Genomic DNA, 15348 nt, shown 5'->3' on the forward strand with positions numbered 1-15348 from the left:
AGTATATGAACCAGTCTATTTTTCTTCTTTCCCCAATCTATAGAATGCATAGACTTTCTTCTGTACTTTGTTAACTTGAACCTAGTTTGTACTACTGGATATCTTACTGGAACCACAAACCTAGAATCTGTATTACAACGAAAAAGCATGGAATTAACAATTAACTTAAAATAAAACTGCCTCGAGTAAAATATTTAACCTGCTCTTGTGCACTCAAAATGTTTTCCTTCTCTTTTCTACATTGTGTGTACTTTGCCTTTTATTTGAAATAACATCTTATAACTGTTGTGTAGGGAAGCATCTACCTTGCATGTAGACATGTTGGTCGGTATTAGATTTATCATCTTTGATACATTTACAGGATTACCTTTCAGTGAAAAAGATCTGTGAATATGATATGCCAAATAGAAATTGGACACGTAAGACGGGTAGACTTTTTGATAATCACAAGTGTCATTATTAAATGCAAGAAATGGATATTGGTATTTATGGAGAACGTATCAGTCATATTTTAGTGCGGATTTCATCAAATTGATATTTTTTCTTGATAAAATCTTGGAAGTAAACATTTTGAGGTTTAGTTTATCCGGTTCTATCATTATAAAAGGGAACAGTCACACCGTTACCCTCGTTATTTCCAAAATAACATTTTAAATGTATATTTTATTTGAACACCTCTTACAATCTCACAAAACCCAAATACAATAGTAGTATCTTTTATTTTGAAACTTCTCCGGCTGCCATGGAAACTCCGCCCTTTATGACGGGTTAGCAGGAAGTAACTACTAAAAATATCCCGACGTCAGGCTGAAGAAAGGACCTGGCTCAGGGTGGATAAATTTAGTGATTTCATGTGTGAGTCAAGAGATTCCACGGAAACATGTCGGGAAAGAGGTCAACCAACTTTCATATAGCGCTTAAACACTCGCTGTCGGTTTTATTGCTGCTCTTTATTTTAATCAGATCCATCAACTCAGTTCGCTCCGCCGATCATAGAGGGGAGGACGTAACGTTAGAGACTTACAATAAATACTACAATTACGACGAACTTACAGCCCTTCTTAAAAGTCTCTCTCAGAAATACTCAAACATCGCAAATTTGACCAGCATCGGGAGATCCGTGGAAGGCAGGGAGCTATGGGTGATGAGAATCACAAGGGACCCCAATGATGATGTACCGGGAAAGCCCAAATTCAAATACGTTGGCAACATGCACGGAGACGAGACCGTTTCCCGACAAGTTCTGATCTACCTGGTGGAGTATTTGCTGCAGCGATATGGCGACGAACAGCGGGTCACTGAGCTCGTCAACAACACTGACATTTATATCATGCCTAGCATGAACCCTGATGGATTTGAGAAGTCTGTCGAAGGGGATTGTACGGGCAAAGATGAGGGTCGGTATAATGCCAAAAACATTGACCTCAATAGAAGTTTCCCAGACCAGTTTGATGAAATACACGTGAAAGCAGAAGACATCCCTGAAGGTGCTGCTGTCATGAGATGGATACTGGAGAACAAGTAAGACCATTCACACAGAAGAAAATAGATCTCTATGCAATGTTAAAAAGTTGGTTTATATGTAACTGCTCTGCGGTCTGATGTTAATCTTCTTTCCAGATTTGTACTTTCTGGGAATTTGCACGGCGGTACTGTGGTGGCCAGTTATCCCTATGATGACTCCGCTTCTCATAAAACTGAAGGCACCTACAGCAAGTCCCCCGATGATTCTCTCTTTAAATACTTGGCGCTGGTTTACTCAGAAAATAATCCTGTCATGAAAACGGGAAAGCCAAAATGTGAGGAAAGCATGGGCGAGACCTTCCAGGATGGTATTACTAATGGAGCAAAGTGGTATGATGTGTCAGGTATGTTGGCAACACTCAACCCCCTTTCTTCGGCTTACCCACTTAATTTGTTATCTGAATTTCACCCCCTGTGTACAAGCATCATGCCAATATTGATCACAGCGCCAAAAAACATTTGTTTTCACTTTTCATAGTGAATAAGCTTAACTTGTCTACTGTGGTCTTAAATTATGTCTGGTTAGATTGTATTCAGCTTAAAAAATGTTCTGCAGAGGAGCTGCCTCTGTTTGGCTCCGCCCACATCCTTCTTTACTCAGAACATTCCTTAACAGATTTCCTAATAGGATGGTTGATAATGGATTACATAAACAAACAAACAGCACTCAGCCAAAAATGTTTTTTCGTTGACCTTAATGATAACCGTTGTTGGTTGGGAAAGCCGAGAATTGTGGAACACTGAAAAGTCATTTGTTTGGATTTCGGGTATGTTTACATTGTGCTCAAGCAGTTCTCATTAGGAAGAAAATATTCAAGCAAGTAATCTGAAACCTGGACTGTAAGCGTACTGTTCTGCAATAGACCCTGCGGTCCTCTGATTACTGTCCTTACAAGTCATTGTGACCTCAGTCTCCACAACCTTTAACCATCACTGTCAAACTGCAGCAACCTGATCCATAATGTGCCCAAATGTGCCCTAAGGAAGTTTGTTTCATAATGTTCCTGAAGACTTGCTTAACCAGTCTCATGGATGTAAAATAATGACGTTTCATTGTGTTTGGACACAATTCTCGACACTTTCTCGCCCATAAAATACCGGTTTGTTTGTTCTTGATGGTACGGGAAACTGATTCTGAGTGTACAGATACAATCTCTGCTGTATGACCGATCCGTATTTTAATTCTGTGTGTTTGGACAGATTAGATTAGCCTTTCAGTTATAGGTTTATAAAATTTTCTTTTAGATTGGAAATGAAAAACAGAAGATTTTCTCCGTAGGAGAGAATGTTCAGGAAGCTAAGAGCCAGCCTGTTCTGTTTTAAGAATGGAGTGGACAAATACAATTCATGAATGAATACATAATATACGCATGATTAAATTGTCTTTACAAAGCGCAGTTACTTCACAAACCATTCAATCCCAGTGAAATAAGAATCTTTAATTGTTGTTTAGTGACTAAACAACATTTAAATGACATCTTTGTTGGTGAGGGTGAGTCATACAATGCATAAAAGAGTTAAGCATGTGACAAATTAATTTTTGTTTTTTTAAGCCTAACAATCTTCTGTAACAAATGGTTTGAATGGGTTACCAACCTCAAAGTCTGTTGAATGATTGGAATCATGTCACTGAGATAATTTCCAATACAGTTTTATGATCTTTAAACCACCAGCTGTGTCTATTGAGTTTTTGTACCAAAGACCAGCTATATTTTGTCTGTTCCAAGTGTTCAGTGACCTAAATATGAAGTAATGATTAACTTTTAATAACACTAGCGCATAATAATGAGATAGTGTAACCTTACATAGCAAGGCTATTTGATTTAATGCATGGTTTAGAACAGGATCTTTCTTCTGCAACTAACCAGGGTGCTCTTAATATGTTTGTTTTCTGAGTAACCGTATAAGTCTAGTTACAAGGATGTGCGCCGGCAAACAGAGGACCAGCCTTCTGACATCCTCTTTAAACATATGCCAGACAGGAAGCCTACACAGAGAGATAGGACAAGATGACTTCCCTCACCTTAAATTATAAGACCCAGCTGTCTTGTTAGCAAAGGTATAAAATTATCTTTTTACATTTACATTTAGTCATTTAGCAGACGCTTTTATCCAAAGCGACTTACAAAGAGTTAGGGAGCAACAAGCAATCTTTTTGCTTTAGAATGTGCATTTGCCGGCCCACCGTTAAAAGGAAGTTTTTAAAAATCTAATTTCATATTTAGAAGAAGACGATAAGCCAATTGTGTTTGTATTGCATTATGATTTATTGAGACATAACTTTCTCAAACATGTCCGTGAAATTAAAGCCTTTTCTTGTTCCGCTAGATTAGATCAGGATTGCAACGATGGCCAAAAAACTTTGCATACAAACCTCTCTATTCTGAATAGATCAAAAATAGCAATAATCATGATTTTCTGTAGCTGCAAATATCACTTTTGCAAAGAGCAAAGTTTTCTCTTTCACAACCAAAGGGTGTGACATTTTTATAAACACATTTTATTGGCCTGTTTGTAGCTAAACACACATACTGCCTGTGAGGGAAAAAAAGCTTTAGTCCTGAATGTGCTCCTCAAGTGGGAGATTACAGATGATGGGCACCTCACAGCAGATCTCTTCACACTCTGTGTGATGCTTGTGCATCATTTGTAGACTTATTTTTACACCATGGCTTTAATGTGAACTTTTCCATAATTTCATGTGCATTTTGGCAAAGTAAACTCAAGCTACTATATAAGGCTTAATTAGGTATTTCTGGGAAGCTTTCTTTTCAGAATTTTTGTGGCTGGAGGCGAAAAGGAACAGTTTTTTTGAAAGGTTAATATAACACCGTGTCTAGACTGGACGCGACCATCGGATGTGATACGACCAAAAACATTAGAAACGCATTAGAATCCATTATAATTTAGATTTTTGTTCACATTGGATGCTGCGTGTTGCGACGCTACAAACCCATTAAAGGAGTCATATGACACAGCTAAAACAAATATTATCGATTGTTTTAGATCACGATTTAAGGTGCATGTGCATACCGTGCATGTTTGTATATCTTCTTTGCCCCGCCTCTCTGAAACGCGGGGATTTCTAACAAAGCTCATCGCTCTGAAAAGTGAGGTGTGCTATGATTTCCTAGTTAACCAGTGCGTAGTGATTGGTCAAATACTGCAAGCGTGTGGCAGAAATGTAACGCTTCTTACCATATTTGAAACATCAGGTTTCAAAGCAATTGTACTGACAGCTAACCACACCTAACTTATGTATACATTTGGGCGGTCTTAGTCAACTCATACCACGAACTGATGTGGATTTGTGGGGGTGTGGTTACACAAATGTCTCGTTTCCACTGAGTGGTACGGTACACATTTTTTTCCGTTTTCACTGTGAATGGTACCCAAATAGCGAAACCGTACCATACCACTTTTTTGAGACCCTTTCGTAATTTCGTAAAACACCTGCGCCCTGCGTTTCTGCCACTTTGGGGTGAGAGCGACTATGTTTTCTGCTCTGTCAATGGCAATATCAGCTGCTTTGTTTAAAAAATAAAACATTAAAGCTGAAATTCAACCTGAATGATGATAATACATGACGACAAAAGCCTTGGCTCATATCAAGCATTTTCACCCCAAAATGGCAGCCGCGCTGTTTTCTCTCAAAAAAGATGCGCCTATTGGTATCTATACTCTTTGGGGGAACGACAACAAGGCATTGTCATTTACAGATTTCTTTGTTGCGTGAGAATGACCTTCCTCGCTACTTTCAAGCCTACCTGTTGTCAGTGGAAACTTAAGCCTGATAAAGGTTACCCGTTACGAAGCTTACCATACTGTACAGTACCGAACCATACTGCTCAGTGGAAACGAGGCAATAGCGATTTAAAGCAGGTCTGTGTGAGCATTCGCTTTTAGATAGAATGCATGTGTTGTTCCGACACTTTAATTTTTGCAATTTTACATGTCTAATACAAAACACACCAAAACACAGAAAAACATGTGTTGGCGCCATATGACCCCTTTAAGAACAAACAGGTTTTCATATCACGCCAAGCCTGTCTGTTGTAAACACGGTGTAAGTGCTTTAAGAGATTCTAGCACCCATAGCTATGGTAACCTGTTCAGAAGGGAGTTTTTGAGGGAGTGTTGTCGCTTGGGTGGTGGCAGCATACTTCCTGTAAGAACTGCCCTTCTGTTCTTCTTAAACACACATGGTGGTCATTGTGTGCCCTATCCCATACATGTCAGCGTTTTTCGAATGGAATCAATCTTAAAATGGGTTGGTGCTTTTTTGAAGGGACGTGAAGTATGTTAGTTTAGCACAAGTGGTAGATGTCACGCCTTTCTAAAGAGTGTTATGAGTCGTTTAATGTTTACAGACTTGATTATTTGAAGAGTGACAACCCCACCATGCCATCGCACCCCACACCTTGGATACATAGTTTGTCCTTTATTTCCACACAGGAGGAATGCAGGATTACAATTACCTGAAGGGCAACTGTTTTGAAATCACTATGGAGCTTAGCTGCTGCAAATACCCACCCTCATCTCAGCTAAGAACTGAATGGGACAACAATCGGGAGTCTCTGCTGGCCTACATGGAAAAGGTACCAAAAGTTTATTTGCAACGGCACTAATGGTTCATCAGTAACCTGATGTGCAAGTAATGACACGCATGCTTTGATATTAAGAAGCCATGCAGGAATGTTGGTGTGCTTGCATGTTGTTTGAATTTCTAATGTGTGTGTGTGTGTGTTTGTGTGTGTGTGAAGATTCACATCGGAGTACGTGGCAATGTCATAGCAGCCAGGAATGGAGCCCCTCTTTCAGATGCAGTGATAATGGTTGCAGGCATTAATCACAATGTGAGCACCGCACGCTTTGGTGACTACTACCGCCTGCTGCTACCTGGCACCTACAACATCACAGCTGTAGCCCCGGGGTTAGTATGAAGTAAATTTAGTATGAATATTTATTAGAAATAAAGTATCTGTCTAGGATGTTCTCAATTTTCAATTTAGGAATCAACTTCCTTTCAATTGACGCGTCAAAATTTTGTTTTTGTTTTTTAAAGCTACATACCCATGTCTGTGGTTGGTGTGGAGGTGAAAGAAGGCAAAACCACCGAACTAAACCTCACCCTTGTTTCCGAAACTGAAGTGAATCCCACCACCCCTTCAATCTCAGACTCCCCCACTGCCACCTCAGCCAACAGCTCCAGTGCAGACACCAGCAGCCCTGGTGAGGTTTCAGTGGAGAAAGAGCAGAGCTCCAACCTCGCGATTCAGCCCCAGGACTTCCGCCATCACCACAACAATGACATGGAGCTGTTCCTTCAGAAGTTCAGTTCTGAATACAGCTCCATCACACGCCTTTACTCCATTGGCAAGTCCGTGCAGGGGCGTCTCCTGTGGGTCATGGAGATCTCTGATAACCCTGGTGTCCATGAGTTAGGTACATTGTGCATGGTTTAATTTATAATGTATTAAAGGTCAAGCAAACAGTCATATGATATCCCATTTTGCCATTCTAGGAGAACCAGAATTTAAATACATTGGCAACATGCACGGCAATGAGGTGGTTGGCCGAGAACTGCTACTCAATCTAATCGAGTACCTCTGCCGAAACTACGGCAGTGACCCTGAGGTCACCCAGCTTGTGGACTCGACACGAATACACATCATGCCTTCTATGAACCCGGACGGATACGATGTGTCTCAGGAAGGTAAGGGTTTGCAAAATCTTCAGCCGCGTTCACACACAGCTTGAAGAAGCGCAGCTTTTAAATCTGTCATAAAAATGTTTGTGCAGGAGATGTCAGTGGCATCCAGGGCCGTAACAACAGTAACAATTTCGACCTGAACCGAAACTTTCCTGATCGCTTCAATTTCATCACGGATCCCAGACAGCCAGAGACCATTGCAGTCATGAACTGGGTGAAGAGCTACCCATTTGTGCTGTCTGCCAACCTTCATGGAGGTAATTCCTTTTAGGGATAGGCTTTTGTTTGTTTCCGAGCATGCACAGATAATATTTCACTCTCTTTCTTTCTGTCTGTTAGGCTCCTTGGTGGTGAATTATCCATATGATGATAATCTAGAGGATGTTATTGGCTACAGCAGGTCATCAGATGATGATGTATTTAAGATGTTGGCTCTGGCGTACTCTCAGGTGTATATTGCAGTCTCTGATTATATTTGCTGTGTATATAATGGACATACAAGTATAGCGCTTATGTACTTTAAAGGGTGAAGATGGCTTTCCATTTGATTGCACCTTAACTCTTTCACCGCCATTGATGAGTTATCTCGTCATTTAAAAAAAAACGCTTCCCTGCCAAAGATGAGTTTTTACGGCAATCAGTGTTTGTACTGTTGTACAGCAGGTGGCGCTATTACACACCACTGGGAAAAATTACAGAACCTAGAACGTATATGTTTTAGAGGTTTTTAATGATTGGAATCTGGGCGGAATCTTTAACAAAAAACGTTAATTATCTCAGCTGTTTAATCAAAGTGATGCATTTTTTAAGAAACCTGCCCTCATATACGGAGTGATAAAAAACGAACAAATGAAGATAGAAGAATACGGTTTCTGTCCGACAATTGTCCGACGATATTTCGTGTCAAACACCGGAAAAGCAAGCAGATAAAAATATTTCCGTTTTAAAACGCTCCCAGGGTGGTGAAAATGGCCAAGTAAAGAAAAGACGCACACCCTGCCCCTGACAAGCAGCAACAGTCCAGTCACCACTGGATGACAGGTTTTCGCCCAGCTTGGCTTCTTTCCGTTCGGAGTGCGGGACATAATGAACCATTTAAATCATCAGAGTATTTTTGTAGTTTAAATTGAGCAGCGCGTCTACATAAATGAGCTGTACACATCATGCGCACTCAGGAAATGTATGTTGACTATATTTGGCCGATATCTTTAATATCTTTATATAGTGCCAAACGCATTTCATTTGAACCCTTTCTGCTCCGTAAATGCTGCTTCTCCCGCAAAAGATGCGTCGCATTTAAAGACCTGCAGACACCAATATCAGGTAAATTAATGGACGCTTTTACTGTTAGGCTTAAGTAAACGAAATGCAGCAGTAATGAAGTATTTTAGGCTGTCAGTCAGTTTACTGTTTGCTATATAGGTTTGTTGCATTATAAACCCTAACCTCTTGTATCTACATTAAGCATTAATGATATAAATAATATCAATAGCATTAATAATTAGCACGTTAAGAGCATCTCATAATGAATCATGTTTCAATCTGGGATTATTAAGAACCAGTTCAAGTATGAATGGCATGAAAATGCTACTTCTTAGTAACTTTGTAAGTACTTCTGCTCATGATAAATTATTTTCAGTTGTGACATTAAGTTGTCAGTAGTTTTATTAAAATAGGCCACTAGGACTTCGCTTTAGCACGAGTGCCTACAAATTGTTGGTATCTGAATATAAAATAAATGGCCTGATAAAACGTTACATGTTCACTTTTTTTATATACATATTCGACTGGGCTCAATTGATTAAATATGATTTATTTGAAAAACTATTGTCCGGACCTCTGCCACAAAGGCATATAAATGTTCTTTCATTTGACATATTGTTTGTCCATATATACTTTACAGAAAATTAACTGTGAGCCATTAAATTTGGGTGAAAATGTTAAAAAACGCTGGCGTAGGCTGCCAACTTTTTTTAAAGAGGCTGGCGGCGAATGAGTTAAAGTATAAAAAAAAAAAAAATTAGCAAAACCAATAGCCTAAGTCTAAAATGTTTTGATTTGTTTTTTTCAGGAAAACAGTCAAATGCATAACGGTCACCCTTGTCCAAAAATAGATCCAGAGTTTTTTTCAGATGGTATCACCAATGGGGCTGCATGGTACAGCATCCACGGTAAGAATCATATAATTGGACGCTAATATTTTGAGACCAATAAGGTTTATAAAATGTAAAGGGGTCTGAGAATGTAAGCTACAGCGGTGCACTGTCTGCTATCTCTTCAGGGGGTATGCAGGACTGGAACTACATCAATACTAACTGCTTTGAGGTGACGATCGAATTGGGCTGTTACAAGTATCCACTAGCAGCGGAGCTGCCAAAGTACTGGAATGAAAACCGGAGATCGCTTCTGCAGTTCATGCATCAGGTCAGCTTTGATTGACAGTCTGTCTTTGTCTCCCTGTCTTTGCCTGTCTTCTTTTACTTATATCTTGCAACTCGCCGAATAACTTTTTTCTGGACGTGCAGGTCCACAGAGGATTTAAGGGGATGGTGATTGACAGCAAGGATGGGTCTGGCATCCCCAATGCGACCATCACCGTGGATACGATTGATCACCCTGTGACAACTAACGTTGCAGGGGACTACTGGCGCTTGCTAGTTCCAAAAACATACCGCTTGACTGCATCTGCCCAAGGGTAAGAGTACTTCCTGTAGTTTCCGTTTCCAAATTAATTTGAATTAATTTTGTGCATCCCATTGAAATTGTCACTCATAAAGTCACTCTTATCATTTAATATTTCCAGCTACGTCTCAGTTAGCACTTACGCCACTGTGCCTAAAAATGGGGTAGAGATTGTTAACTTCACACTGACCCGGATGACAGAAAACCCTTCGCCGGTTCAGGACCCCAACGTGAAGGAGTTTAAAAGTCTCATAAAGCAGCTGTCAGGAGAATCCGGTCTGGATGAGCTGATCAAGAACACTCCCACCCAGAGCAGCTTCCGCTACCGGCGATACATCGAGGTTTCTGAGTACCTGCGGGGCCTCACCCTGAACTTCCCAGAGATTACCTCACTTCACAGGTACAGCACCTTGTTACATCATGTTTTCTTGGAAGTCTATAGTGAATAACTTGAGGTATTTTTGACTATTTCTAAGAAGTCAAGAGCATAGGGAACATCTCCAGGGACTGCTGGTTTTAGCCTATGCTTTGTTTAACCTTAGCATCTTAGAAATATTTTTGAATATTCTTTTCAAGTCTTGGTCAGAGTGTGGAGTTTCGAACTATATGGGCTCTGGAGATCTCAAACAACCCTAAGGTCCAAGAACCATCTAAACCAAAGATTCGCTTTGTGGCGGGCATTCATGGCAATGCCCCAGCGGGCACAGATATGCTTCTAGAGTTTGCCGCAAGTCTATGCATCAACTACGGAAAGAACGCTGCCATCACCAGAGTAAGATTTTCGTCTATTGTCTTCTTTTTCAAAGTTTAACATTCCTCTGGTCTTTCTAAGGTCTCTCTCTTCCTCTATTTAGCTGATCAATGAGACCAGAATTGTTATCCTGCCGAGCATCAACCCAGATGGGCGTGAGATGGCAAAAGAAAACGAATGCAACTCCACTGCTGGCATGACCAACGCCCACGGCAAAGACCTCGACAATGATTTCTTTGGTGAGAGCACATTCAAGTAACACTCCACCTGGCATGTCAGACAGTAATGGACTGACCCTTTGTGTCATGTTCTGCAGGTAATGCATCTCAGCGTGCTGGAGAGCTTCAGCCGGAGACAAGAGCTTTGATGGATCTTATACAAGAAAGGGGCTTTACTCTCTCTGTGGCTCTAGATGGAGGCTCTCTATTGGTCACATACCCATATGACAAACCAGTGCAACCTGGTATGTTTTGGCCCATGCTTGATGTTGGATATAATGCACATCATTTTTGCATTAGTGACCTAATTTGCTTTGGTTCCCTGCTTCTTTCAGTTGAAAATGAAGATACTTTGAGATATTTGGCTACAGTGTATGCCAGCCATCATCCCACAATGCACTTGAGCAATACTGGGTGTTCAAACACCGGCCAAAGTATGCTCACTACCTTTTGTTCATACTTCAGATACAATAACATGTTCTATTTGGTTAAGAGAAATAAGTATCTTTTGTTTCTCAACTCTCCCAGTGGGCATTATCCCTGATGGTGTATTAAGAGCAGCAGAGTGGCGAAGTCACATGGGCAGCATGAAGGTAGACATTTAAAGGGACAGTTCACCCAAAGATGAAAATCTGTTTTTATTGACTCACCTTCTATGACCTGCTTACTCCTGCAGAACACAAAAGAATATATTTTGAAGAATGTTGTTAGCCGAACAACTACGGTACTCATCTACTTTTATTGTACAGACTTGGAAACAAAACCAATAGAAGTGAATGGACATTGCCGTTGTTTGGCTACCAACATTCATTAAAATATCTTCTTTTGCAAGTCAATTGTGACAGACTTTCATTTTCTATCTCTTTGTTGTCAACAAAACACACATGAAGCATTTTGCTGTTCTACCCTGGTAGTTAATTTTTGCTGTCTTACATCCCTTTCTCTGCTCTTTCTCCGTGTATCAGGACTTCAGCGTAGACTTTGGTCACTGTCCTGAAATCACTGTCTACACCAGCTGCTGCCTGTTCCCTTCAGCTGAAATGCTGCCCAAGGTTTGGACTGAGAACAGGAAGTCACTGCTGAGAATGCTGGTAGAGGTCAGTGTGCTTTCTGGTCTGCTTTGCTGTTCCACTACAACTTGGCTTTTCTATACTAAGGCTGATTTTTTTCTTATAGGTGCATAAAGGAGTTCGTGGAGTGGTCAAGGATAGGAACGGTAAGCCCATCGCGGGCGCTATGATAGTGTTGAATGGTGGTGTGCGAGTCTTTACCAGTGAGGGAGGGTTCTTCCATGCCCTTCTTGCTCCAGGTTTACACAACATTGAAGCGGTAGCTGACGGCTACCAGCAACAGTCACAGAAGGTGAGTATATATCTATACAGCTGAGAAAAAAACATTTAGAGATCATTTAACAATTATTTTCAGTCTGAATTAACTATTTATTGGTATGTGTTTGGATCATATTATCTTTTTCGTTTCATTTTGTGAACAACTAACATTATTTTTTTGTAGAAAATGGAAACTGTAGGAACAGTTTAACCTGTTACTAACTGAAAATATTCTCTATTTTTCCGATGTCAAATACTGCAAAGAAAACAAGTTCATGTTCACTTTAAAGCAATACAGCAGTAATATTTTTGCGTGTGTTTAGGAAAAGTATACAATTTTTTTTATCAATTTTCCACTGCCTTGTCGTATTGCTCTTGGATGACTTTTTCAACAAAATCAAACCTCAGGAGGAGTGACATTCAACAGATGTTGGACTGGAATGGCCATGATATATCTAGAAATGGTCATGGTCTCTAAATGTTTTTCAGAAGCTGTATATAGAAATGTATTATTGCTAATGCGTAGTTTTTTTTCACAATTAATGTTGGTCTTTTCAGGTGTCTGTGTCGCAGTTTGAAGCAGCAAGTACCATTATTATTGAGTTTGACATGGAGAACAATATATTTGGCCTGCCAAGAGAATTAGTTGTGGCAAGTGCAGGTAGGTAGATCAACTTGCTTAAGGTTTTAATTCTGTCAAATGTTAACATTCCTGATGCTAAGTTGACTAAAATGTACAATTCTATCGGTGCTAAAGTGATTCGAGTTGATTATATTTGCCATTTTCAACAAGCAAACAAAACCCCAAAAACAATAATTGGCCAAAAAATCACTGTTTTCTCTGCACAACAAGGTAGCCAGACACTTTAGCTTAAATTTACTCATTTGTTATGGCTGATGTTTATTATTATGTGATCCTCAGCTGCGGCAATGACGGCTCTGGTCATCACAGCTTGCATCATCTGGTGCGTCTGCTCAGCCAAGTCAAACCGACAAAAGGACGGATTCCATCGGCTAAGGCAGCACCGTGATGACTATGAGGATGAGATTCGTCTCACATCTATGGGGTCCAAAAAGTCTCTTTTGAGCAACGAATTTCAGGATGAGAGTGAAAGTGATGAGGATACACTATACACAAACAAACTTTGATAGCTTGCTTTCTCCTCTCCCCTGAGTCTCTCTACTGCTCTTTGGGCCTGTAGAGGTTGCTCTTCTTAATGACCAGCAGTATAATCATCCAAACGGTTGACAACCACCACGGGATGCACTTTAATGCCCTAGGGCCTAGAGGGATTTTGCACCGTAGTGCATGCAACTTACCCCCTTACAACATGCTCTCGACCGGACTGCTTGTTTATCTGGGTTTTTGTTACAGTGGTCCTGTACCCTTTAAATGGAAATTGAACAGCTAGAGTCCATCAATGCATAAATCTCTACAGGATTATGAAACACTGTGCCTTGTTAGGTTAGAGGTTGTGTGGTGGTTGTAATGTAAGGATGAGAATTTTATAATATAAATTTGTTTTTTGCTCACTTCAAGTTGACATCAGGAAGCGATCTATCTTGAATTCTGGTTTACTCATAGGCTTCATTTTATTTTGTGAAAAAGGATGTAGACTGATGTTTGAATGATCCCTAACATTTCACATTATGCTGTTGTTTATGAATTTATGGTATTTTGTTCAATTACAGTATGCATTCGTTATGCATGTCTCAGTCTGAGATATTCAGTTTGCACAGGGTGTTAGCAGTGTTTCAGATGTAGCGCTTTTAGATAAGATGTAAAGTTAAGCAATCTCATTATGTTTTCTATTTATGCAGCTGCATATTGGTCACATAAAATGTGCAGACAAGCACATTCACTGCCTTGCTGTTTCTGCTCTGTTATTTTGACATTTAGGGACATGGTGAAGCATAAAGAATGATTACCCCATACCAGGGACATGATAGTCATAGACAGATGTTAGAGTGTGTTTTTCAATTTGTTTGTGTTGAAAGTGCACTCTTGTGGCCCCTGTTTCATGCATTTTTAAGAATGTATTTATTTTTAGTTTTAAGTCTGTCCAATATCAGGTTTAGTTTGCTCACTGATTCTAAGGCTTAGCAAACATTTGAAAATCAAATGGATCATAAAACAAATTTATGTGGTTGACATTCATAAATTTTATTTGCAATTTAGCAAGTAGAAGCATGTTGCCATATGGTGTGTGTTTGAGTGTCAGTGGAGGTGGAAAGTGTGCTCTATATCTGATTTCTCATAAAACTTGTTTGAAACACCAGTAATCTTTTGTGAACATGCCATTCCCTTATTTGTGTCCTGGTTTTGTGTATATGTAAGAGTGACCAGGTGTGTTTAAGCACCACAGTAAGTTTCTGCACAGCTAAATGAGTGTCACATATTAACACAGTGTGTTGTTGCTGGATGATCTGAACCCGTAGAACACATTTTGATTTCTGCTTGCTATGTGCTGGCAGATTCTCACGTCATTGCTGAACAGCTCTACATTTATCTTTAAGAAGATGGGACGGAGAAGAGGACAAGCGTTCAGTCCTTAATCAGCTCATGCTATTTCAGAATATTGTAAAATACTAAATGCTTTAAAAGGAGAAAAGCAACAAACACATCATTACACGCATATCAAAACTTAAACACATTTTAATCATTCACGTTATTTTTTGCCGGATTAATCACTTCTACATGTCAAATGATGATAATTGGGAGAATAAGCTTTATAATCTGATTAGTTAAAAAACCCGTTACCAACTAAATCTGAATTTGATTTGCTTGATGTTGGTTATCATGCTTGAATGTAAATTACAGGGTGTGTTTGAACAAATATGTCTGACTTTTCTATGTCTGTGCTGATGTCTATTTTTTTCTTTTATACAACAACGATTGTAGATATTGAATTGTTGCCAACTAAATGTAAATTACACAAGTGCAATTTCTGTCGAGTGAAAGAACGGTGCAAATTGTCCAGTTTGTTTTCTGAAATGAATGGTGTCTAATGCAATGAGATGTAAATAAAATTTGTTCTGAATATTTGATGCACATTTTATTGTTGACTTTTCCCTGCATTTTTACAAATCGATGGAATAGTATTGGTTTATCTAGGATTGGCTTAGTCCCCT

General features: G+C 39.7%; 1 protein-coding gene across 2 annotated transcripts; it reads left to right on the forward strand.

The window, feature by feature from the left end:
- Nucleotides 1-777: 777 nt before the first annotated feature.
- Nucleotides 778-15268, forward strand: cpda (carboxypeptidase D, a). 2 transcript variants are annotated; one of them, XM_056756646.1, is made up of 21 exons: nucleotides 778-1521; nucleotides 1621-1868; nucleotides 5980-6122; nucleotides 6288-6457; nucleotides 6590-6969; nucleotides 7049-7240; nucleotides 7327-7494; nucleotides 7577-7686; nucleotides 9309-9408; nucleotides 9519-9661; nucleotides 9763-9932; nucleotides 10041-10319; nucleotides 10496-10691; nucleotides 10774-10909; nucleotides 10987-11133; nucleotides 11224-11322; nucleotides 11417-11481; nucleotides 11854-11985; nucleotides 12065-12250; nucleotides 12775-12877; nucleotides 13139-15268. In XM_056756646.1, the coding sequence occupies exons 1-21, from the start codon at nucleotides 881-883 to the stop codon at nucleotides 13363-13365; spliced, it is 4035 nt and encodes a 1344-aa protein (XP_056612624.1). In that variant the 5' UTR covers nucleotides 778-880; the 3' UTR covers nucleotides 13366-15268. The 2 variants fall into 2 exon arrangements, with proteins under 2 accessions (XP_056612624.1, XP_056612625.1); XM_056756647.1 differs by lacking the exons at nucleotides 778-1521; nucleotides 1621-1868 and adding an exon at nucleotides 1887-3583.
- The last annotated feature ends 80 nt before the right edge of the window (nucleotides 15269-15348 follow it).

Source organism: Triplophysa dalaica, chromosome 9 (assembly GCF_015846415.1).
Source record: "Triplophysa dalaica isolate WHDGS20190420 chromosome 9, ASM1584641v1, whole genome shotgun sequence".
In the NCBI taxonomy this organism is placed as follows: domain Eukaryota; kingdom Metazoa; phylum Chordata; class Actinopteri; order Cypriniformes; family Nemacheilidae; genus Triplophysa; species Triplophysa dalaica.

What these genes read in the sequence shown, in the direction of transcription:
- cpda (XM_056756646.1), top strand. Translation starts at nt 881, where the DNA reads ATGTCGGGAAAGAGGTCAACCAACTTTCATATAGCGCTTAAACACTCG. An exon ending in GTCTGCCAACCTTCATGGAG is followed by an intron (nt 7,495 to 7,576) that starts GTAATTCCTTTT and finishes TCTGTCTGTTAG; the next exon opens with GCTCCTTGGTGGTGAATTAT. An exon ending in CCTCGACAATGATTTCTTTG is followed by an intron (nt 10,910 to 10,986) that starts GTGAGAGCACAT and finishes CATGTTCTGCAG; the next exon opens with GTAATGCATCTCAGCGTGCT.